The sequence below is a fragment of the Parasteatoda tepidariorum genome, chromosome X1, assembly GCF_043381705.1.
Source record: "Parasteatoda tepidariorum isolate YZ-2023 chromosome X1, CAS_Ptep_4.0, whole genome shotgun sequence".
Lineage (NCBI taxonomy): Eukaryota > Metazoa > Arthropoda > Arachnida > Araneae > Theridiidae > Parasteatoda > Parasteatoda tepidariorum.
The window spans coordinates 59,616,218-59,643,647 of NC_092214.1; the positions used below are offsets into that span (position 1 = coordinate 59,616,218).

At 28.9% G+C, this 27,430-nt stretch overlaps 1 protein-coding gene and 1 long non-coding RNA gene across 2 annotated transcripts in view; one reads left to right on the forward strand and one right to left on the reverse strand.

Moving 5' to 3' along the window:
- The first annotated feature begins 2,410 nt into the window (after positions 1-2,410).
- LOC107447347 (uncharacterized) overlaps positions 2,411-27,430 on the forward strand; it is a 47,288-nt gene continuing 22,268 nt past the window's right edge. Inside the window, exons 1-2 of the mRNA XM_016062228.3 lie at positions 2,411-2,563; positions 21,107-21,178. Coding sequence (XP_015917714.1) covers positions 2,453-2,563; positions 21,107-21,178 — 183 coding nt within the window. The 5' untranslated portion in view covers positions 2,411-2,452. The remainder of the gene's footprint in view (positions 2,564-21,106; positions 21,179-27,430) is intronic.
- LOC139427069 (uncharacterized) overlaps positions 5,950-27,430 on the reverse strand; it is a 58,583-nt gene continuing 37,102 nt past the window's right edge. The window contains exon 4 of the long non-coding RNA XR_011638232.1: positions 5,950-6,172. This is a non-coding gene — a long non-coding RNA (uncharacterized lncRNA). The remainder of the gene's footprint in view (positions 6,173-27,430) is intronic.

The window sequence follows — 27,430 nt, forward strand, 5'->3', positions numbered from 1 at the left end:
TTAACAGAATAAGTGATTTTTGTACAATGCTCTAAGGTATCATGATAAAATTACCAAATTTTACCACATTTTCTACCAAACAGCAAGGTAATAAAAACAGATTTTAATGTTAATTTTACCTAAAGTCCAAACCAAAGCGCTTCAGTTGAAATTACCGTGCTTTTTGGTGCTCCCCAGAGCCAGAAGCATGGTAAATTTTACCATATTTTGGTAGCTTTGACCATATTTTTTGTATGTGTTAGTTAAAACCGTTGTTGTCTACATGCTATTCATATAGTGAGTGTTCCTTACGCTCTGAGTTGTTAACTGAGCGGCTTTTAACTTTTGTATAACAACAAAAACGAATATGAGTATGTTTTTTATCATGACGTAACCCAATATAGTAATTCTAGGTAAATATTTGTAAATAAGGCATGTTAACTAAAAAAAGGCACTTAGATCAATAAATTTCACACAAATAAGTTTTTAAAGTATCTACATAAAAATATCATTTTTTCTTCTTTTAAAGAAATTGAGACAGATCACTTGAAGAATAGGGAATAATTTCTTACATTATTAATTTTTTTTAGGTACAGTAAAGTCCTTAAGAATGCATAATTGGCAGGATTTTAGTTTTATTCGTAGAACTAAAACTTTGACACAACTTTGGTATTCCTCACCTGATTCATTAATCGATATTTAACTATATTTCGTCGAAACCTTGTTTGCAATTTTTAAACATTTATTATTCTGAGTGCTAATTGATTGCTCCAACCACTCTGCAAATTTGATTCCAATCTGAAAGACAAGAGAACTCATGCATCAACCATTAGGACAAATTCACCTTCATAGAACGACGGGACTATCCGAATAAACGTTTCGCGGAGAGGAATATCACGAAACCCGCCCTCGGTTAGTCCGGCAGTTAGAAGATTCTAACTTTTGATACGTCTACCACTGAAATTATTTACGCCAACACTGAGGCTGGTGTGAGCTTGCAAGGTATACGAATTGACCAACAGTTACCGGAGTTCGAGGACTTCATCCCTCAGCCATACCTGCCTCTATGTATTGTTTCATTTACATATCGAGTTATTTTATTTACTTTTCATTAAAGAAATTACACAATATGGTATATAAAACGACTTCGATTCCTTATAATAACAAAGTTTTGCCACTGGAACTTTGCAACGCCTTAATTACATTAATTCCATCTGTATATAATTTGTTTTACTAATTATGAACATTTTACAAGGTTTATACTTATTTGATTTCTGTAAAACTTAGCATATACAAATTATTGCTTAACTTTGCACCTAACCCAGTTATACATGCATTTCCCTAAAGTTATGATTTCATAAAATATGTTACGATCGTGGCTTTGTTTGATTGAGTCCTATCAAAGATTTTTAATGTATTTAACTAGAAAAAAGTCACATATTTCGGATGTAATTATTTTCCTATTGTTGGGGGAAGTTAAGAAGGGGCATGCCAGTTCAAACTTCCTTTTTCATTGTAAAAAATATAAAATTGAAATTATGTTATCCAAATTATTAAATTTTTACCGTTGTATTTGAAAGATCGTACAACAAAAAAGTTCTCAATCTTTATAATAGCTGGGTGTATGTGTTTAAATAATGTATTATTCTCTGTACTAGAATATTCTACTATACCTTACCCTAGAAATGTAAAAACTGATATAGAGTTTTAAAGAACATATACAGGTGACTTTCTTAGATTGGAATTTGAAGTATATTTCTTATGGTATTTTACGGAAAAGTTTTCTAACTTACAATTATTTCCTGATTTCGAAAAATAATGTTAATACACGTTGCAAATGATGCATATTTCATAGATACACATTCATAGTTTGCATTTTTACACATTTATCTGTTCACATTTACAAGCACGCACTACGCATTTACATTAATCACACATTTTAATCGGTACAAATATTTTACGTTATAAATTCTGACAAAATTATATTTATTTAAAATTATTTGCCTTATATTTATCTTTATACAAATAGGGTAACAAAGACTCTTTTTTATGCATAATAAGAGCAAATGTTTTCAATATCAAATCACTACAAAAAAAGAAAAAAGTTGATAGAGAAAGAAAGAATAACATTAATATAAACAATAACTCTATAAATATAATTCTAAAATTTTCCAGACATCTAAACTACTACATCTTAGCGCGAAATCACCAATAAAAAAAATTAATCGCCAAATATTTAGAGCAATGTATCAATACATATCAATTTCAAATGTATTCATCAATTTGAAAGAACAATTAATAAACATTAGAGGCGACCCTTTTGCATATTTGGCGCGTCTAATCCGAGCGGCATCAGAGCAGAACATCTGATTGTAGTTCTGTTGGTAGCCATAGTGATACACGTGCTATGAATGATCGCAGCTTTTCCATCGGCATTAACCATCCAGTTATGAAATAGACAGTACATCTCTGAATGAAACACTTCCAACTCCCTCTGGAACCTGCCTATCCAATGGCATTTCAAGCCGTTTCCGGGTCTCCGAAATGGCAAGGTTTTGGTTGCAACAAGTTTAGAGACGTTCAAGTAAGTTAACTCTTTGCATCCATCTTTCAAATCACTTTTTTACTATGTAATTTGCATTAGAATTGCGTCAAAATGCATGAAGAGTGAGTTAATTAATCCTAATAATGGTTAATTAGTCTTTTAATTAACTGACATTTTACATACATATATTATTTCGAATGTATTATTGATAACATCAAATAAAATTAGCAAGAAAATCGTTTTGTCAGCGAAATCTAAGTCTGATATTCTAAGAAAATGGATATGTAAGTAATTTAAGCAAATTATCTGTTACATTTTTGTTTTGTTATAATATCTTGATCAGATATATTAAAGACTTTCTTTTTCCATTTATAAAAATTTCACTAAACGTCTCTTTCTGGTTACAGCACTTTTTAAAGAGCAGAATTTGATTACATCTTTGTATAAAGAATCTACCTGTAATATCAAATCAGAGAATATGACAGATATGCAGTAGGGTGCTTTTTAAAAATAAGGGCAATTTCAGTTTTGAAGGGTAATCGTCATGAAATTATATCAATTATATCAAGATAGATTAGTGTTCCTCAAAACGGAATTCGAAATATTCAAACTAACAAACTAAAATAATATTTTTTTTAATTTAGCCTAAAAATAAATTGCAGTAAAATTGATAATGTAAACTCTTTGTTTTCTGTTGAAGCAATTTCTTTTTTTTAACATAAGAAAAGAGATTTTTTTTCTGAAAAAAAAAGGGATAACATTTTTACGAAAAGTAAAAAGGCCTCTGTAAAATTTTTACCTCTGTAAAAAGGCTTGCATCATGGGCCACCTTTCTAAAAACACTTAGTGAGAACACTGTACGTGTCTTATTGAGAAATTAACACATTTTTCATAGTTCACCACTGTTGGAAGCTCGACCATAACTAGGGTCGTAAATTTGTCACGGTGCGAATGTCCACGAAACTTTCAAAAAGTCACGGTTTTGCTCGAAATTTCTTAAAAAAAATTTGTTTTATATTTTTTTAATTTATTACTTGGTTTTTAGCAACAATTAGTACTTTTTCAAAGCTATAAAATTGATAATGTACTATTGATAAAACACATACGAAAATAGACCCATAGCAAAATGACAAATAAATATAGTTCAGGAATACAAGGTAATTCTGCTTAGTAAAATGGTCATGATATCTTTTGGATGATAAGGATGAAAAAAGCTATCACACTTTTACCTAAAATGTGATAAGAATACAGAATTAAGAAGAGGTTAACCTCTCATGAATCAGGAAATATACTAAAATGTGGGGCTAAGCATATTTTATACAGACTATTGTAATGGAACCTTAATGTTGAAAAACACTTTGAAATGATGGCAAACCGAATTTTGTTGGCTTTCATTGTTAGGCTAATAAGCAGTTAAGTATTATTTTTAAGGCTGATCCAATTTTATTTCAAATCCAGTAACCAATTTCGAGAGCTGAAAATATGAGTCATACGACTATACTGTAAAAAATTTCAGAAACTCAATGCGTTTACTTACTCTTCCCCTTACTAGAAGCGACGAAATTTGATTTTTCTACTGAATTCAGCTCATAAAATTTAGTAAGTACGCACTAAACGCTTTTTTTAAAATTGAAAATAATAAAATAGGTTATGGGAAACATTCGAAAAAAAAATAATTTGGAATCGTAGATCATTTTTCAGATTCAAAGAATATTAAAGTATAAATTTTTTTCTCCAGTTGATATAAACTTGTAAAGAGTCAATTTTCAAATGGTCTTATTGATTAGGGAGGAGTTATAACGGTTCTATATCCCTTTGGTACATTTAGTGTGAGTGACACCATAAATGATATTAAAAAAATTCTTCTAAAGCAAACCGATAGGTGTTAAACTTTTGTTAGGGAGGAAAATGTATCGTAAAAATTTTTGCTTACGTGTTTAGAAAGAGCTCTTGTTTCTTTGCCTGTTATAAGAATTTCTGAACTAACTAACTATTGACAACAGGCCAAGAGTTTAGCTAGCGGTTGTCAGAAAATAGCAAATCGTAAACTAATTGAAAAATTTATGATTTACTAGAGCAACAAATAATTTGTATTAAATCTCATGAACCACATCGAATTTGAGTTCATTTGCATATTTGTATCTATAACTAGGAGTAGCCGATAAGCTAATAATAGCCTTCTATCTGGTACTAGAGCAGGCTGTTTTTTTAGTTTACTATTGTGTTAAAAATAAAGAACGTTATTGAGTTTTCAAGCAAGTGAAGAGTAGGGCCTCGTTAATTTCATCTTTTTTGTTATTTTACATTTAATAAAAACACTATTCGGATGCTTGGTGGTCGTTCGATTTCCGCAAAAAAATTAATCTTGAACTACAAATTTTATTACTCGAGTAACCAATATAAAAAAATGATACTACATTAGATGTAAGATTCAATAAAAAAAATTAAGCCAGCATTATTTCTCAATTACCGTACATTATGTTTACAATGCATTATTTTGTAAGTGATAATCTTAGATATAAAAACAAGTTAAATTTTATTTGTCCGTTGCGATGGAATATTTTGAATCCTCATTATTTAAAGAATTTTTGTTTACATTTAAAATACATATGTATGGCTCTAATGACACTTCCAAGTTCGTCAACCAATGGCTTTGCGAATTAAATCAGTAATGTGCTGTTTTCATTTGACTAGAAAGCACCACAAAGGGGAAAGTACGTCTTGGCTCAGAACCCCACGGATAGATGGTTGCCCCACTCATTCGTGAGGCCACTTCCTCAATTTAGACATAGATCTGAAGAGGAAGCAAATTTCTGCAGACCCCTGTACAAATGGTATTGCTCAGAGACAGACCACAGAACTTTCGATTTCACAGATTTTACGAGCTCGAATATCGCATGTACTCGGTGGGTCTTAATGGAGTCGAGGATCGAACCCCGGTCCCTCCGATTCTCTGACCATTAGGCTACCCCGGCCTGTACCTATAGGAGAAAATATTATTTACTGTACAAGTCGAGAAGATAGAAGGATTCGTTTCCCAATGTATGGGACGTGCAGGTGTATACTTATTCGCATACGGCCTTCCGCTAGTAAAGAACACATTGTTGATGTAAAATATTTCATACAATGAATCTTGAGTCATACAATGAATCTTGAGTTAGGGTTCTTTACGGTCGGGCAAAACGTAAGGGGTGTTGTGGTTTACCTCGCCACGGCTAAGGAGTTTTATAGTGGTAGTCGAAAATCCAATATAGATTCACTATTCAACGCTGGTCAATAAAAAAATACAAATTTTCAAAAATTATTTATTATTTATTCATAAAAGTTAATAAAATTTTCTAATGACATGAAAGTTGAAAAAATGGTTTAATAAGCTTAAAAGAGCGTAAAAATAAGCAACAAATGATAAATATTAAAATGAAATTTATTATGAAAAATCACCCAATTACTAACAATGCATAAAATTTTTACTATACTTATAATACCTATGTTAATTCAAAACGACAATCTTTTTTTTTGTTATTCTATAATCTTTTCTGTGTATAAGTCTTGTTAATTTATCAAGTCAACAAAGTTCAAGTGAAAGTTTTTTGCGGCATAATTCAATTGCGTAATTTCGTCGTTCCGCTTCTTTTTAACATTTACAAGCTGCAAAAAGAAAAAGAAAAAAGATTGATAAAAAGACGTTAAGAGGGGCCGTGGTCTTTCATTCTAAGATAAATATTTAAATTTTGTCACTTTAAATACTGACGCTCTTTAGTAATTTTGAAGCTTTTTTCTAGGCACGGAGAAGTTGTTTATTATTTGTAAAGGTTTTTATAAATCTCATCTAGCTCCTATCTACGTATCATAAAGTTAAATATTTCATTGCTATAAAATTTAAAATTTTCATCCTATTGAACTTTCGAATGAAAAAAAAGTTATTCCCCCCAACAAACTTTTTAGTTTCAAACATCTAAAATAGATTTGAAAGTGAGAAACTTTGTTCTGCTGTAATGGCTAAAATGCTCAGCGTAGTAACTTGAATATTTAATTGCATTTTATGCAAAAACATGCTATGCAACAATGCATTACCCACTTATTGTAATCGAACTAAGAGGAAAATTACATTTCCTCAATTACTATCTGACAAATTTAGCGATTGTGGCAATGCAGTGGTTGAAAAAGACTTGTTATCTATGCATTTAAAAACGGAAGAAACTAGTAAGAAAAAACAACAAAGCACTCTAGCTGACTCAAAATTGCAAAGAAAACAAAAAAAAAAACTTTATTCTTTTAATTAAATTGTAATGATCTTCGGTATGGTATAGATGGCAAGGCTCACAATGTTACGTAGGAATTAAATTATAAGGGAGTCAAAGGCATTCTTTTTGAGATCTAAGGCATCGGAGATTTTACATTCGTGTCAGCAATCATTTGTTTGAGATTGCTGTGTATGATGCAATACATATAAAAGTGTTGCTCGAAAGATCAGATTTGCTTAAATGAAATAAGATCCTCTAAAATCAGCTTTTAATTTTCTAAAAGCAATAATACCATCCACCAGGTCACCTAAGATGAAAAAAAATATATCAGGTTACAACTGTGTTGCTTCGTTTCTTTGCCACTATCATCTTAATATTAAAAAAATTAAATGTCCCAGCAAAGATCTTGATTCCTTAATCTGGACAAGCAGCTATTGTTGCTATTAGCAAGCTATGAAAGATGAAAATTTGATTACCATGACTTCCCACCAAACCAAAGCTATGAGGACGCAAATTAAGTGCTGCTTAATCTTCGTCTTGATAAGAACACAGAAGGAAATTCCTGCTTCTTTTCAAATAACAGAAGAAAAAAAAGGAATCAAGTGATAAACTTCTTAATACTCGGTACTGGTTCTATGAATAGTGTGGCAGAGCTCAATGTCACAAGTACTTGTGATTTATGTGATTCCATTTTCCCACGCATCAGGCTCATTTTCTTCAAGTGTAGAAAAGATGAGCATATCATAGACCTTCAAAAATTATTAATATCTCTTGTCGGTAGCTAATTTAATTTTTATTTGTATCCATTCGAAATAAAGGCTCATACTATATTTTTGGCAAGTTCAATTGTTGTTTATATTTTGTTACTTTTTTAAAAATAGTTAGCTAACCTCCCTCTTCCAATATTTTACTAACTAGTATCAACATTCGGGGTTTATTTTGTTTACAAATTATCTTTCTTATATATATTTATTATTAAAAAAATATTCTTTCTTTACTAAAAATTAAAAAGACATTTGAGAAAACAATTGTTTTAAAAATTCAGATCAGTTAGTCCCCAAAATGTGTGCTCTTTTTCAAAAAAATAACAGCTGGATTAATTTCATATGAGATTTAAACTGTAATTTTTAATGGTTTTTTTTATAAATTAATTCTTTAAAAAACTTTCATGTATTCTCGAAAAAATATTTTTTTTCAGAAATGAGTTTATTATTTATTTTGCCCTGTGATTCCATGTAAATATAATTATGAAAACAATGTACCATTTTAAATTCATTGTTGAGATTTATTTCTTAAACATTGTTTCAGCTGAGAGGATTTGACTGAATGTAGAGTTTAATGGTACAGTAACCTTATGCTATGAATATACTGCGTTCAACTTGGGGTAAAAATATTCAAGATAACATTAGTACCAAATAATGCTAGAATACTATGTATGGCGCAAAAAAAATAATTAGGGAACCACTATGAAAATAAATTATCGATAGGACATATTAATCTATAGAGCATGAACCAATTAAGGAAAGGATATGCTTCATTAGTTTTCAGCACGTTTGTTTTTAATCAAAAGTGTTTAACATACCAGGAAGATATTTTTGGAGAAATGTCCATTAATTACACGTTTTGTTGCTCGTTATTAATATTGTTGTTTTTCATATAAAGAAAATTAGAAAGTGCCATTGTTTTGAAATGGTTTTAAAGGTAAATTGCATGTTTTACAGATTAAATCTTCAAACTTAAAAAATGACTTTAAGTAGCTAGTACACTTAAATAAAAAGATTTTTTATGTACATTTCATACTAAGCAATTGAAAATAATTTCCTCGCAGTCAAGTCTCCAAGTGTTTCCAAAATTATCTTCGTCATAACATTGTAATTGCCACACCTAAAAATAAAGTCTTTTGTGTCCACTTTTTTGGGGCAAAATGTTGAAGTAAAAGGTTTAATATACAGCTTCAAATCAAAAAATCAATGATATTAATATTGTACATCATTGTCGGAGTTAAAGTCAATAAATCTCACGTTAACTAGTGCATGTCTTTCATTAATTCGCTTTTTATTTTATGTCTCTTTCGAACAACGAACCTCACACTGTTATGTGGTTGATACTAGTTAAATAACAATAATGTTTAGAAATGAAAATGAATTAATGAAATAGATCAAATTTAATCTAAGTTTATGCAGTTTAAAATTTTAATGTACGTTAAAATTTTCGAAGTTTGTATGTTTTTTTGTATATTATTTAGTTTTATTTTAAAGAAAGAAAAAAGTTTGCTAATTTTTTTCGTATTCTTGTGTAAAAATAATGGTTTTTAATAGTCTTGATAGTTTAATTGGTTTCAATAATTTCGTAATTAAGAAAATTTTGGTGAATATTAACAGTGTATGTCTTTCGTTAATTCTCTTTTCATTGTATGTCTTTTTCGAACAGTGAATCTCAGGCTATAATGTGGATGATATTAACAAAATCATGTTACTTAGAAATTAAATCAAATAAGAGAAAGCGATCCGAATTTAACTTACATTTCAAAGATGTAAACTTAAAATGCATGTTAAGCTTTTGAAATGTTGTATTTTTTTAAACGTTAACAGAGAAAAAATTTTAGAAAATTTTTCATACTCTTATGTAAAGCTTTTAGTTTTTGATGATATTGCTAGTTTGTCAGATGTAGTAGCAACTGGAAAATCAATTTGATGAGACGAAAAATGTTTAGAGGACAGTATAAACAAGATTTGATGGGTATAAAATTTGTGAAAGAGAATTACTTTAAGCCTTATTGAATTTAAAATTACAAAGTTTTCGGAGATACTAGTCTTTCATAAAAATGTTATACCTCAGAGAAAGAAAAATAATAGTGCAACAGTATCTACGAGTTCTTTACTTCAACTAATTTGATTTATGAATAAATTTTAAATCATTGTCAGAAAACGTATAGAAATTTACGTTACTAAAAAAAAACTTTTTTGTTACTAATAAACAGTATACGTGAAAACAGCGCGTTAAGAGGTCATGGGGGAAAAGAAAATTACAGGTTTAATTTTGTTTAGAAACAAAACATAAATCATTGTTGCAAAACACAATAAAATCTAAATTGAATTTGTGAAAGAACTTTCTAATGTTAATGAATTGTTTACAGATTTCTTTTCGTTTACCCTTGCAACCATTTTTTACTAATGACATTATGCTAAAATATTTTTGTGGTTCAGATTGATTTATAAAGAGAAATTCATTTAATGAAAACTGCTAAAATTAATTTGATTTACAAAACTATTTTTTGTAGGAAAGTAGAGGGGATTTTCAAACTTTTTCTTTTTAAGAAATTGACTATAAACTTGAACTTCCGTCCGAACCGAATTTATAAATTCTGCGTTTATAACTACAAATATATTTCATAAGAAATGATTAAAAGAAAGTGCAGCCTACGTTTAAGAAAAAATAGTTAATGTTAAACTTTAATGTTAAACTTTCGTCTTGATCCCACGCAAGCCTTCACTGTTGCTCTAATTCATGTAAACATAGTCTCTTAAGTTACCAGCAAAAAAGAAGCGCAAATAATTCTTGGGAAGCTAGCTTTTTTCCCACGGCTTCATAAACGGTTAAGATATATTGAATAAGATCACTGTATTCGTCTTGACTGAGTATTTGTTGATACTATAATTCAAAGTTAAGCAAAATGTGATTGATTAAAAGCAATCAATTAATTGCATTCATTATTCCATCTTGACGTGTCATAAATTTCATCAATCGCAAATCATTATTACTTTTAATCGTAGATCTTTATCCCCAGCTATTATGATTACAATTGTAATGGTAAATTATGACTGCATATAATTATTGATATGATTGTAATCCTATATTATAATTCTTGTAATCATTAAAAATAATTGATTACTTGTAATCAATTATGTTTTGGCCAATTCTGTTATAATCATTCCAGTCAATAAGATACTGTTCAAATCTCATTAAAATTTTGCCCTGAGAAAAAAAAAGTATGGTCAAAATTTCTAGAATATAGCAAAATTTACAGTGTTTCTGGCTCTATGGGAATATCAGAAGGCTCGGTAATTTTTACCGAACCGACTTGTTAAGGATTTTGGTAAAATTAACAATGAAATATTATTTTATAATGGGTGAAAAAATTTGGTAGATGTGGTAAAATTTGGAAATTTTATTATGATACCTTAGAGCATGGCAAGAAAACCATTTATTCAGTTAAGTTCACATTTCAGTTTTAGATATTTTTTTTACTAAATGTGTAGAATAAGAACTAAAATTTTGAAAACCAGGCTTTCAGCTAAGACGTTACCATGCGAAAGGAAAAATTACCAAATGAATGGTTTAAATACCAAAGATTGTGAGATTTATTACCAGAGTTACCGGAAATTGTCGTTACCATACAGTACGGTAATTTTAGCAGAATGTTTTTTCCGTGTGGTAAAATAAGATGAAAAGTTGGTATAATTTAATATATCATCCTGATCAAGTACTCGAAAGGAAAACTTTTTAAGAGATCACTTATTTAGAGATAAAACTGCTTAAAATTGGAGAGCAATGGATTTATAACCGAACCAAGTAAGGAACCACCGAAAATTATCTATAAATTATGTTTAATAAATAAAAAAATAAGAAAGTTAAATTAAATAAACTTAATTTTATCTATTCATAAATTTTTTTTGATTTCGTAAGTGAATTTTTTTTATTAAAGAAAACTTTTCAATAAGTATTGTTTTTCTCCCCCTCCCCCAAAAAAAGAACAATAATAAGTTACTAGAACACGCTTTATTGAATAAGGTAAAACAAAAAATTTCAATTCTTTAATATTTTGTTAATATATATATATATATATTCAATGTTTTAATAATTATTTAAAATATTCAATTATAAAGCAACTAATAAGGTAAAATTAATTAGTTGAGTAAGGAAACTGCATTCGTATAATTCGCAATAAGTTAACATGGGGAAGTAAAATATTTTTGGGATATAAATTTCAGCACTTTTAATAGAATTTCTATTTCATAACTGGCGTTGAACAGCAGGCCCAATGTTTAGGTGTGTGACTATCAACGTTCAACTCTGCAGCGTTATAATTTTGAACCCAACCCAGAAGACAAAGGAACTCTTGGGTCAAACAGGGGGGTGGGAACTAAACTTCGGGGAAGAAGTTTTACTAAATTACAAACATTTGCATTGCACGTGGAAGAAAACCGTGAAAACCCCCCGTCGGTTAACCCTACCGCGATGTTAAGGGTATTTTAACCCATGATCACTGAGGATGTTTTACGTCAACACTGTGGTTGGTGCGAGTTAGAGGCAGAATTCAAAGCTAAGTCCCCTCATTGGTTGGCGACTAATTGAGTGGCAAGCGCTCTATCACCAGAAACATCGCTGCTGTTATAATATAATTTTATTTTATAACCAGCATTGAGCAGCCGACCTAGTTCTGAGTTCACGACTACCAATGTTCAACTCCGTAGCCTTGTGATTTTGAACCAAATTCAGAATACAAAAGAACACCTGGATCAAGCATTGGGTAAAACCAGCCTTTGTGGAGGACTTTTTGATATAACTAACCCGTATTTGCGTAACATAGAGAGAAAAACCACAAAACTTCCCATGGACAGCTCTATGGTTAAGGGAATCTAACCCATGATCCATCTACCACTGTGGATATTTTATGTCAGCAATGTGTTTGGTGCGAGCCTGGAGCAGAATTTGTATCGCCAACCATGTTACGATTCGTCTCTTGTTCACCTCATTAAAAAGTGACCGCTCCATCCTCTAATCCACTGCAGCGCTATCTTAATATAATTGCAATTTTGTTTCCTAAAGATCAATCTAGAATTCAATAAATTATAAATAGTTGGAAATGCATAATTAATATTTTTGCAACATGGAGAGAGAAACCACAAAACTTTCCATGGACAGCTCTATGTTAAGGGAATCTAACCCATGATCCATCTACCATTGAGGATATTTCATGTCAGCAATGTGTTTGGTGCGAGCCTGGAGCAGAATTTGTATCACCAACCAATGTTATGATTTGACCCTTGTTCGCCTCATTAAAAAGAGACCGCTCCATCCTCTAAACCACTGCGGCGATATCTTAAAATAATTGCAATTTTGTTTCCTAAATATCAATCTAGGATTCAATAATTATAAATAGTTGGAAATGAATAACTAATATTTTTGTTAGAGACGCTACTAGTTGACTTCAAAATTATAAGGATATGGCTGTCAAGATTTATTGAATCAATTTCATTTCTTAAATAAACTGTTCTTCAATTATGTATTAACTAAATTGAAATATTGCTTTAATAAATATATTTTTAACACATATTATGAGATAAAAAAAAGAAGAAATGCTATTAAATTTTTATATTTTTAAATTTTGGGCAATGCAACTTTTAAAAGTAACTTTAATAGTAAAAGTAACTTTAATAGTTGACTTTAGTATATGGTAATAAAGCTTTTCTATGCTTATGCAAACAGTAAAGGTCTAGCTAAAATTGATTACATATATTATTATGTTTTTGTGGTACTTAAACAAACAGTAATTATCAATTCTACATCTATATCTATCTCACTCGAAATTAATTAAAGTATTTTAGCCGTGACAAGTATTGAAATAAAATCAACTAATTATTGCACATAAATATAATATATCCAGTAGCATGTTTGATAGGAGCATATTTTTGGCAAAACAAATTAATTAATATCAAATACTATAGCACCAGCAGATAACATATTAAAAATTTAAAAATTGATGTTACTTATTATAATAAAAATGTTCCATTTACAAAATTTATCGAAGTCTACCTAGTTTATTAATTTATTTTAATTATTTTTGTGAGAATAAAAAACTGCAATCATCCCGCGATATGTATATTTTAAACTAACCAAATCTGTTTAAATTAGTTACATCGAAAGTGAACTTCTTCATGACTTTTACTTATAAAAGAAAGGTTTTTCAATATCAAAATAAAAGTACACAAGATCAATTTGCGTCGTATGTATTAAGTAGCAGGTTTAAAATAGAAATTATCTACTTTTAATTAGACTAATATGAATAAAATTTAATTACTTATCACTAATTTTCTTATATTAAATCAGATGAAAAAACTAGCTAATAATTTTTTATTTAGTTTTAATATTCGTATGAATTAATTAGATTACTTGAGACAAGAAGAATGATACTTTTTTATTTGTTATATTCCATACTCACACACCATACATTTTTATCTACCATACAATTCTATAAAATGAAATTGTACTTTAAATTTATTTCTTGCTATGATGGGACATTTTTCTGTTACAGAGTATTCTGAATTTTGATTCATTTCAACTTTAAATAATATCTTTGTAATTTGCTTAATTTCATACATTACTAATAAAAAGTACTGAAGATTAATTAAAAATTACTTAACATTATTTAGCCTTACTTAACATTACTTATATATTGCTTATACATTACTTATACATAATTTAACAATACTTAACATTACTAAACATTACTTTAAATTACTGATAAAAATGCTCGCCGAATGAAAAGAATCGAAATGAGGACATTTTCTAGAGAAATATTTAAAAATTAGGGATTATAATTACCTTTTTAAAATAGGAATTTTTTATACAGTGTGAACTTATCTTCATAAATTTCAACTTAGAATTATTGTTTCTCGTATCGTTTTACTTTATGTCTTAGTTAACATTAACTGTCTGTTTTTTTTCACTAGTTCAATTTATAGAATAAAATATTATATAAAAGTTTAGTTTTTGTAACAAACCGGTTGTTCCGTTAATCTTTAATTTGAAACTAATTTTTTGACGGGAATCATATAAAACTGTTCAAAACTTTAAAAAAAAAATTATCTAGTTGATAAATATTTTTAAAGAGATTAAAAAATTAAAGATTGCAATTAGATAGACCACTAGTAAAAGTTATTCTGAATTATTTAAAAATTACTTAACAATACTTAATATAACTTAAAATTACTTATATATTTACTAGGGAGATATTTAACAAATAGAGATTGTAATTTAAATGTATAACTTTTTAAAGAGGGAATTTTTTATACAGTATAAACTTAATCTTTATAAATTTCAATTAGAAATTATTATTTCTCGTATCTTTGTACATTATACCATTAGTTAACATTAAATGTCTGTTTCTCACTTGTGCAATTTTTAGAATAAAATATTACACAGACGTTTAGTCTTCATAACAAAACGACTGTTTCGATAATCTTAGATTGAAAACTTACTTTTTGATGCGAATTACACAAAAATGTTTAAAACGAAAAAAAAAAAACTATCTAGTTGATAACTTTTTCAAAGAGATTAAAATTAGGAATTGAAATAAGATCCGAGTCCTAGTGATAGTTATTCTTAAAACGGACTCAAATCAATTTCAGCAAATTATAAAAGGCTTCTCGAAATATGCGCAACCGAGTTTAGTACTACCTTTGAAGACAGATCAATTTGATATAACTTTAAGATTTTCAAATTAAATCAAATGAAATTAATTTGATCGGATTTTTTTATATTGCTAATATTTTATTTAATATTTTATAACTCTATCAGGCTACTTGAAACATGAAAATTCCTGATTATTTTCGTTTCACAGATTTTAACTGCATCTCATGTAAAATCATTAATTAAAATCAGGATTTAGAGCTATGATTTGTTAAGATGAGAATTTACTTATCAAAAAGAGTATCCTTAATTTTTCATAAATTTTAACTAGAAATTATTTCATGTGACTATGAATTTCACGCCTTACTTAACATTAATTACTGCCTTTTGAGGAGCTAAATTTTTCATATAGAATATTACAAAACATGTTATTCTTTACTACAGAACAGTTATTTCGAGAATTTAAATTACCTCTTATTAGAAGCTTATACAGTCGAATCTCGTTAACGTGAAATTATTTAAACGTGAACTAATTTTTGATTTCGAATAGTCCACTGATATAATAACTTAAAATACAGTTAACATGAGCACGATTGATTACAGAACAGTTATTTCGAGAAATTAAATAACCTCTTATACAGTCGAACTCGTTAACGTGAGCAAGCTTAACGGGAAGTTCTTTTAACGTGAACACGATTTCTGTAAATTATCTTTTAAAGTGAACAACCCGTAAACAAAATTTACTTTTAGTGTGAACAAAAAATTTATTTCCCCTCTGACAGGTAAGAAAACTGACCATCTCTAAGTGTAGGTTTTTTTAATACTTTGTAACAGTGTTGATAATTCTAAAATTACAGTAGTCAAATAAAGGAATTGTATGAGTTATAACTGTCGGTGGGGAATTATAACTGTCCACAGGAAATAAATGAGCCCTTTTGTACTTCAATTTAAATAGTTTTGTTTTACCTCATGGGAGTGCATGAAATTGAAGGTAATGAAGCATGTTTTCCTGAGAAATGACCACCTATATTGATCCTTAGTTTAATATGGATAGCGATTTCTCCCACACTCTCATAGGCAGTTATAAGAAATTAATATTACTGAATTACATTTCTACAGGTGCACATGTTTTCAGGACATGTGCGCGATATTATCCAAATTCTTCATGCATTGGATTTTAATAATAATTTAAAATCTGTCAGGCAGCCATTGAATCACACAAACCACCCAAATGTGAGTTTGGGACATGTTCGTGTGAAGCTAAAATTTTCTTAAATTTCACTAGCGAAAACTTAGGTTTACTTTCCTTTGATGGATGTTTAATAAGCAATCAAATAATTTTTTTAGATGCGGTTGATAAGTTGGAAGACTTTGGGAAATAATTTGTGAATAAGAATCCAAACAGTCCAATCCTCTCTACTATTACCAATTATATCCTTTTTAATTTGTGCAATAAATCATTTTACTCCTATGTAGTTAATTTTCTTAAATTTTTTATTTCCTTCCACGGAATTGAAAAAATAGAGCACCGAAATTACGCACACTTTTAGAATTTCATCTGAACAATAATATTATTTTCTTTCTTTATAACTTTTTTTTAAAGCAATTGGTTGTATTTATTATGAAATAAATGAAAATTATTGCTTTAATATAAAGCGCAAAATAGAAACATTAATCGAAATGAAATATATATTACTTTGAATATTCATAATAAAAATGTAATACGTAATATAATATATAATTCCATGCAAAAAATAACTTTTTGTAAATAAATATTTTTTTTATCATTTTATTTAATGATAGTCGACAAAATTTTGAATTATAAGTTATACAATATTTTGCATCATTTTAAAAAATGTAACTTTATGTAGCAAAATACAAAATTTGAGTGAAATGGGTCGAATAGTTCGTGAGAAATCGAATTTTTAAAAATAATCGCGTTTTTAAAATTCAACTTGTCAGAACTAATCGTTTGATTTCGCTCAAATTTTGTATTTTGCCATCTAAAATTTCACTCTTTAAAATGATGTCAAAACTGGATACTTAACAATAAATCAATTAATTTTTCGTCTATTTTTAAATATAATAAGAAAAATAATAAATATTTTCTATAAGTTATTTTTTCCATGTAATTATCTGTGGATAAAGGAATTTTATGATTGTTATGTTATGTTTGTAAAAAAATTTTCCAATTTTCTTAAGAAGTTTATGAGATATGACAAAATACGTAAAAAATAAAATTAACTTCAAGAGATCTAACTTTGGACAGTTCTTCTGATAAAACTATGGAGACGGCCAGATTACGGCCAACCCTGACCCCTTTCTGGGGTCAAAAATTCAAGCACGTTAATAAAAGGTGTGCTTATTCGGAGATAGTACGTTTCTATGTCTGATTTCGTAACTTAATTTTGTTAATTTGTTTTGTACCTTTAATTTTGTTAATGTTTTCATTCTCCTGTTTAATGAAATCATTATCTTTAATTTTCTAAATTTTATGAAGAAAATATCTTATTGAATGGAAATGTGGATTTTATTTGCAATCGGGGGAAATTTTGGATTAGCAGTTTCAAAAAGGCTATACTTAAATGAATATTTAAAGCTACTTAAACTACATATTGACACAATTTTCTTATTTTTTGTTCATTTTTCTTTCTTAATTTGATGGCTAGGAAGACTATAAAAGTGCAGAAATCAGTTATTTAGTCTATCTAGGAAATTTTCAAAGTCACTAAGAGCTATTTAAGTGCCGAAAATTGTTTCATTTCCTAAATTACCTAACGCGTAAAATAGCTAGGTAATTTGCAGATTGCCTAGCTATTTTATTAATCTGCAAATTACCCAGTTGGCACACGTAAGAATGAAAATTAGATTTTTTGCTGATACAACAGCTAGGTAACTGTACGCTTGAATTAACGTTACGTTATTTCTTCATATTTTTCGATAACTAAAGAATCAAGTTAATACAATCAAACACTCCACAAATTAGCAGATCGAATCTATCACTAATCAATTAAAAACTATAATACGGAAAGTTAAAGGGTTTAAAATATTATTACAGTAAAGAAAATTATCATAATATTATTTTTTTTATATCCAAAGAATCAAGTTGATACAATCAAACATTCAAAGAAATAGTCTGAAAACAAACTTTACATTACTCTAGTAAAATGAGGAAAACCCCTTATTATGTACTTAAACAGATCATCTTAGTTAATCTCTTGATTTACTAGGTAATGTGCGCATGCACTTTAGCAGTAACATACCTATTGTTTATTATCATAAAGATACCGTGAAATCACATCATGAACTACTTCTCTACAATCCATTTCTATTTATTGATTAAGCCTTTCCTATTAAATGAGTAAGGATATATGCACGTACAAAAATGCATGCCATACTTCCTGTTACCAAATCAAAAAGAAATGCTGCCCGAAAAAATACAATAACAGAGGTAATAGTTCTACTAACTGAAATTTCTTTCTGGAAACGTGGATTCTTCCGCAAATAGTTGCTTGGTTGCAGACGATAATGCGAAGAATCACCTATGCGTAATGTTTACCCTGGCAACAGTAACTTTAAATATTAACAAGTCGAATGCAGAGCAATGAGAAGAAATACGTGGTTAATATTTATGTTGCTCTTACTACGATTTATTACACTGAAATACACTGATTGCAGTCAATTTTCTCAATCTGAATCGAGGTTTAGATAGTAAATTATTGTAGTAAAGGTTTTATTAGGATAAAGACATTATGTGAAGTATAAATAAGAATAAAGAAACCATTGAAGATATCTGAGATACGTTATTTCAATTTTTTAACTGCTTAAATAAATTTAAAATGTTTAAAGATGTTATTTTTTAAATATAATTAAAATCGTTCTATGATTTTCTCGGATATTTCTAAAATTCATTAAAATATTTGTCTAAATCTTCCTCTTATTTTTAACTCAGTTGGTTCAGCAGAGATCATTGTTTAAAATCAAAAAAATAAGCACATTGGTTGTATTTTTAAAAGAAAAAGGTGTCCTAGGGTTAGTTTGTTTTTGTTTTTTAAGCAAGAGCCAAAAAAGTTTAAACCACTCCCAGAAATTAGTTAATGGGAAGCCATGGTTTAAATTTCGGAGAAGTATCCAGTGTCTGTCGTTGTTGACGTATGCCTGTTTAGGCAGAGGGGGTGCGATTGTTCTTGTTTTCCAGTGGCGAAATCTATGGCCAAGAATTCGACTTCTGCCACACCATACGTCACATCCGTTTATAGAGAGGATCCATTCATACATCCATTCATTCATCCACAGATCGTAATTTTGATCTGAATCAGAGAACGATCGCTCTCCAATCCAGTACCCCCAGAGGTATTGATTTGTTATGGGAACATGGAGGACTTTTATGACTCCACAGATTAGACTCCACACACCTCGGCCGCATGGTTTCGAACCCACGAACTCTTGGACATGGGCTCAGCGCCCTACCGACCAGACTATCCCAGCCTCTATCCAGTGTCTAATGGTATCTAAAGAAATCTCAGTGTCTAAAGAAAATATCTAATATCTAAAGAAATAAAATAATATTTTGAATATTTTACATGTACATTTGATTAGCGATCTATAATTTATTTTCAAACTTAAATATTATTTCAAAAATAAATAATTTAAATCTTTCTTATTTTTTAATTCTTTTCGAAATTTTACGTTCAATGGTTAATTGAAATGAACACCACAGCAAATCAGTGCATTAATTCACTTATATTACAATAAGAATATTTTTTTATGGTTAGTTGCATACAAAATTAAAACAATTTCTTTATAAAATATCGGTCATGTAGAAAAAACATGCTAAAACTTTGAATAATTAATTAAAATGCTTGTTCTATGCAAATTTTAAATAAATCATAATTTTAAAAAAATTTTTAAAGCTCTATCTTTCATTTCTTGGCGTTAAAAAGAGAAATTTCCCGGAATTTAAATTATATACATGTAAACACAAATAAATCACCACTGTTTTTTTTCTTCTCTTCTTTTTGGATCATTACTCAATTTTTCTAAAATTAAACAAAGTAGGTGATGGACATTTAAGAACATGATTTAACATAAACTACTGACTAAAATTATTGTAACTGCGCTAATACATCTTAATCTGAAAACTTTGAATACCGACAATTGACCTAGCAGTACAAAACATAACAAATGAAATTATCAAATTTTAAACAAAATATGTAGTAGTATTAATACAGAATTGTCAAAATATGAATTTTTGATTAAACTCTTTTCATTAAAAAGGCAAAACAAATTGCTAAAGATTTTATTTCAATATTAAGTAAACTACGCATAATTTAATTCATAAGAAGTTCCCTCTGAACAATAAAACACAATACATATCAGATGTTTTAGAATTCCATTGNATATATATATATATATATATAGGAATTTATTTTACTGCTTTAACATATCTTAATAACCCCATAAGTTTTGATTATTTTCGTAGCAACGATACGGTAATTATCACAGCATGATTAAAAACCTTTTTACTTTTCATTAATTGAGATAATGCTTTATTGAGTAATATTACATTTCGAAACAAGATAATGGTTACTACACAAATTTGAAATCATTAAAATATATTTAGAGAAACAATTTATTGGATTATGTGTCTTGCGAAGTCTCTGTCTAAAGAAGTAAACCATTTTAAGATTCAATGTCTTGGACATTTTAATACAAAAATTTAGAAACTTGTTCGATAGCAATAGCCGCTGCTCAGAAAAACTTAACTAGGTTCCTAACTGTAAGCGTTACTGTTAATGGATGGACAGACTACTTCCGGTTATTTTATCCTAATTTCAGAATAAAAATTGTAATAGTTTAGGTTCCAATTCATTATCAAATAAAGATTCGTTTTAATATTTTATTGACATTTGATTATATTTTTCAGTCCCTTCCCACCATGAGAGACACGCCTTCGATGGTGCAGAAACTTCTGGAGGAGGAGAGAGAAGCCGTGAAGGTACTTTTAAAATTTATGTAGTTTTAAAAAGCTTAAAATTAACTTTATTCAGCTTTATTAAATTTTCAAATATTTACATCTCACTTGGACTATGCTGAAGTAAAGGTATGATTTGTTTTGAGTAATATCTTACATGGTTTAATAGTATCTTTCACAATGGGTGATATATTCTGTGAGCGATTAGCAAGTACACTGAGTGCTGCCTACTGATGAGTATGGTAAGTTATAATCTAAATTTTTTTCATTAATAACTGGTTAAAGCTTAGCAACGAAAGGAAATTCGAGGATTCATCGGAGCAAAATGTTTTTATGATTTTTATTAATTTTTAGAATGTAGTTCTATATTGATTTCTATGCTCTTTTGTCTACGATTCTTGTAGTAAATGAAATTGGGGTAAGTCTGATTTTAAGATTCTTTTTTGTGAGCTTCAATTGATACTTTTTATTTTTAAACAGCCACATCTATTTTTTTTTGAATAAGTAGCAATAACTATTAATTTTGATAGGTTATTTCTTGTTTAATTTAATTAATACAAACCGTGATCTAATATTTTATGTTATTTCACTGGTTAGAAATAGTAGTTCATTGAATCTTAAAACTGAACAAATTTAATATTTATATTTAATAATGGTATTTATTTTTTATTTAAGGAATTTCGGGGTCTCAAGTTTTTAACATTTTTACACGCAATGCAATTTAAACGATGCTAAGAAAAGTTAATTTTTTTAATATTCAACTATAATGCACTTTTAAATGGCGACTAATATTAGACAATTATTTCAATAATTTATAATAAGTAAAATTTGAACAAAGTTTTATTTTTAAATTTTTATTTATTAGGCATTATAGTTCTAACTTTCTACAGTTTTCTATTATAAAGAAATTATATTAGCTTTTAATTTGTTTTTAAAATACGTATTAAATAATTAAATAGTATTTGTTTTTGCTTGGAAGCAATTCAACATATTTATTTAAAATACTTAATTTTGTTTTGTAAAAATGCATAACTTAACAAATCAAAATCTTTGTCTGAAGATGAAATAGTAAAAATGCTGTGCTTTTATTTTGTCAGTTTGTTTGTATTAGGATAATTGATTGCCTTTAAAATGAAGCAATATATAATTTACCAAAAAAACATTTATCATATAACTTCTTCCCCTTGTGTTGGATAGTGTTCAATTTAATGCTTTAAACATAGTCCAACTTTTAATGACTCAAAACATTTTTACCGGATAAAGCAATAGAAATTTTTAAATTTAACAAAAATGATTAACTCGTAGATAATGAAAAGATTTATTTTTTTAAAAAAATATTGTATCTCTTTCTAATTTTTTAAAAAGAACAAGCACAAATCACAATTTTATGTAATTGTGTCAAAAAATATGAAATTTGTAGGAATATGAAATATGAAAATATATAAAATGAAATTATATGAAAAAATCAAACAATATGAAATATGTATTTTCTCTATATGCCATGTAAGGGACATTTCAGACAAGGGAAATAATAACCTTGTGGACGAGACTCAATAAAATCTTGGATAGAAAAGTTTACAGTATTATCGGAATGAAATTGTTTTCCTATTAAAAAGTTATAAAAATTTTAAAAGACCTGTTAGTCAGGGGGACTAGGTATAGTGAGTATCTATCTTCCAATTTTTCTATTAAAAAGCTATCAAAGTTTTGTAACAACTGATACTCATGAGGGGGGGGGGGGCTGGGTCTAGTGAGTTCCAATTCTAACTTCTTTATTTTAGTTATAGTTATTTAAAATATTTGAGAGGTATAAAAATTTACATATCTTAAAATTGATCAATTTGCGGGACATTATGAATAAATTATGAAAAATGCTGTTTTTGTTTTTTGCATGAAATTTAATTGAATGGTTGGAGATTTTTTTTTAATTCTTGCAACTGATGTTAGTTATGTAAGGATATACGCAAAAATTAAATAACAAAATAACTAACCTTCGATTGGTGTCTTGAATGAACTATTAGGGCCATATTTTCTAAATTGTGCTGGAGGTTTCCATATTTTGAGTATCAAAATTCCAAACCCACCCACTTCAAATTATATTTATTTATAAAATGGTGATTTTTTAACTTATATTGACGACAGCACTAATTAATTTGAGTTTGTTAAAAGGCCTTTCAGGCAACAACGATTGGATCTGAGTAGATTACATTCAGTTCATTAAGTCAAAAGTTATTTTCTTTATGCTACGTTTACAATTTTGCAATTCGGAAATCAGCATATATTCTTAATTTCAATAAAATTACTTGCAATTTTGTTAAAATTATTAAAGAAATAGAAATTGTTTTGTTAAATTATGCATTTTGTCATGACAAAATTAAGTAATTGAAATTAATCAGGCAATAATTATTACAAATAAACTAGTAATATAAATGTTTGAAAGCTCAAAATCTATTTTTACTTCTTTATTCTCAAAAACTGCTTGATAGTTCTATTTTTTTTTAAAAAAAAGAAAGAAACAAACAAAAAAAAACGGTGTAATAATGGCACTTTTTATTCTTACTTTATATTTATCTGTCACCTGCATATTTTTTATCTCTAACTTTCACTGCATATATTTATCGCTTTTAGATTGCTTTAAAAAAGTCTGAATTTGTGTTTTAGTATTCAGTATATGTTATAAAGCTTGTATAAAAATGTAATACTGTTTTATTGATATATATGCATGTAATACGCTATTTTTTCTTGCAAAAAATCTGCAAAAAAATGTTGCTGATCATTGAAGAATATTATTAATTCTTATGGAGAAAAGAAATCTCCCCAATCTTTTTCTCAAAGCAGTTTTGCGCAGGGGTCGTAAAGTATTAATTTATCATTTTTCTTTATTTATTAACGGAGTATGTCAGCTACGTAAGCCAAAAGTAGCATAAGATTCACTCATTATCTTGTACTAAATCAGCAAAGAAGGTTGTTGTTCCTTGAAGAAAATTATTAATTCATCTCGAAAAAAAATCTCCCTATTCTTTTTCTCTTAGTTTTGAGTTGAAGTCGCAAACTATCATTTCTTATTTTTCTCTATCTATTAAAGCTACCAAAGCAAATCAACTACATGAGACTCATTTTCTTGTAACAAAACTGCAAAAGAAAGTTGATGATCATTGAAAAATATTACGAATCATCTCGAAAAAATAATCTTCCTACTCTTTTTTTCGAAGCAGTTCCGGGCAGGGATCGCATAGCATTCATTTCTCATTTTTTGTTTTATTTATTAAAACTAACTAAGCGAATCAGTTACATAAAACTAATTATCTCGTAAAAAATCTGCAACAGAAAGTTGATGATCATTGAAAAATATTATTAATTCATCTCGAAAACAATTATCCTCATTCTTTTTCTTTTAGCTGTATTGAGCAGAAGTCGTAAAGTATTCATTTCTCATTATTTATTAAGGCTACCTATGCAAATCAGTAACATATGACTCATTATCTTCTAAAAAATCTACAAAAAAAAGTTGATGATCATTGAAGAACATTATTAATTCATCTCGAAAAGAATTCTCCCTGTTCTTTTTCCTTCAGCAGTTTTGAGCAGGAGTCGCAAAGTATTCATCTCTCATTATTTATTGGGATGTCTAAGAAAATATGATATATAAGACTCACTATCTTGTAAAAAATCTGCAAAAGAATTCTGATGATTATTGAAGAATATTATGAATCATCTCGAAAAAATAATCTTCCCATTCTTTTTTTCTTTTTTTTTTCTAAGCATGTGTCGCAAAATATTCATTTCTCATTTTTCTTTATATATTTAGTGTGTATAACAGCTACTTAAGCTAAAAATAACAGAAGACTCACTCATTTTCTTGTAAAAATCCACATAAAAAAGTCACTGGTCATTGAAGAACGTTATTAATTAATCTCGAAAAAAATATTTCCTCATTTTTTGGGGGGGGGGTTTTTGTTTTGGTTTAGTTTTTTAAACAGCTTTGGGCAGAGGGTCGCCAAGTTTTCTTTTACCTTTTTTTTTTTACTTATTAGGGAATGTCACAGGATCGAAAATTTTGAGAAACACTGCTCTAAACATTCAAAGTGTGTGTTTGAATGTAAAGTTCTGTTTTAGTATTCCTAGCAAGATAGAAAAACATAAATATAAAATGTACTTTACCATGCTTAATTTGTCTCGCAGTGAACTGATAGTTAAGACACGGTTCCCAGCAGATCACTGAAGTCAAGCATGACTGGCTGCGGTCAGTGTGAGGGTGGGTGACCACTTGGACCAGTCTACGTAGGGACCGAGGGTGTGCGGTATTGGTCCTAGTTAAACTGTTCTATCGTAAAGTGCTCGACTTCGCGCGCCCAGATCATCCCAGACCATCACCAATTGTCCATTGTGCAGCTCTAGTGCAAAGTAAATGAGCTACAACAACTACAACAACCATATTTAGTTTGAAATAGTATTTTGTGCACAAAAATGAGGAGAATAAATTACATAAGGCTTGTTCAGATAAAATTTTTAAAACTATCACTGTCATCATTCAAATGTTAAGTTTAGTGTATCCATACTTTGCACTCTGCGTACATTTCGTGCAAGGGGTGTTCTGTAAACACCTCTCTTAAAATAAATTTTTATAATCTTTGTCAAAAATGAAGTTACAAAAAGTATACACATTAAGAGTTAGTGGTCAAGCGAGGAAAAAAGAAAAACGCTTTCGAAATCTGTCGAATCAATACTTTGGAAGGGGGAGGGGGAGAGAAATTTCAAAACAAGTTTAATTGCCTGAAAAAGCTTGGATTTGTGGTTATTAATCATTTTCTTCAAATTCTGTTTTTTCTGGCTGTTAAACAGATTTTAACGTTTCCACTTCCACTTAGTAATGATTCGTTAGATTTCGAAACAATTCCTTTTCGTCACTGAAATAATAATTGCAGTAATTGCTAATGTAAATACTTTTCTTTGGAATTTTTAAACGATGTAGTAAAGGATCTCAATGCAGAACACTATGTATAGTTCATAGAGCGCGATGCATTTACGACAAATAAATCTTCGTTTTCAAATATTTTAACATTAATAACTCCGGTGAACAATTTTTTTTCTGCTGTTTTTTTAACGGATCTTAGATATTTTCGCGTCTGTGATTTCAAATCTGCAATCGGTTTTCATCTCCAAGCTACAGGGTTTTTAATGACATTTTTAGTTCATCTTTTTGTCGAAATGTACAAGTTTAAAAATGGTTTATATAGAACAGGAGTCACCTAAATGTTGTACTGAGAAGAGCTAGGGCACATCATTAGGATTAAAATTGCTTAGGAACTCATCCGCGGAAATGTCGTCATACGCCGCTTCGGACGCTTCCCTTATTATAAACTGTTTTTTCATGTGCTTCTGAACAGATCGTAATAGGGAAGCGTTTCAAGCTGCCTACGACTATTTCTCCAGGCATGGGTTTACATGCATAATCATGATGATGTGCCTTAATTTCACTAGAAGTTTGTCGCAACATTTAGACGACCCCTGTTATATATTAACTGTTATATATAAAGTTTCATAAGAACCATGTGTGGGTTAGTTCCATTTTTAAACATTTAAAAGCAAAGCTAATTTCAAATTCGAAATCCCCTCACTGAAATTCGATAAAATCAAATATTTGTATAATTGCAACAAAAAATTTGTTCTCAACTGTAATTCTATTTCAGCTTAAAGGATAGAGCGCTGGCCTCCCAATAAGGTGTCTTTCTGCTCCCCTCTCACACTGACCACAATGCTGACGTAAAATATTCTCAGTGGTACGAGTATATGGATAATCGGTTAGTGTTCTTTTGCCGCTGTGCTGACCTCTCCATGTGTGGGTTAGTTCCATCAAAAAGTAATCAACGATGGCTAGTTTGTCCCAATGCTTAATTCAGAAGTTCCCCTGTCTTTTGGTTTGGGTTCAAAATTACAAGGCAATGGAGTTAAACACTAATAGTAGTTAACTGAAAAATGGGTTGGCCGTTCAACGCCAGTTTTAAAATGAAATATTTTTTTAATAAAATTGCATGACAACTCCTTAAAATTTTAATTTTAAGCTAAGACAAAAATAATTCTTGCCCAATAGAGTTATCTGACAAGAACAAAACATTCGATCTAATACCGCTACGTCAAAAGCAATAGCTTTTATTTTTATTATTATTAATGACTAAGCAAAAATGAGGTCAGGATGTTTGGCCCGCCCAATATATTAAATATTTTATGTAACTAAATCATTTTAAACCTTCTGAAACAATTGCGCAAGAAGGAAAA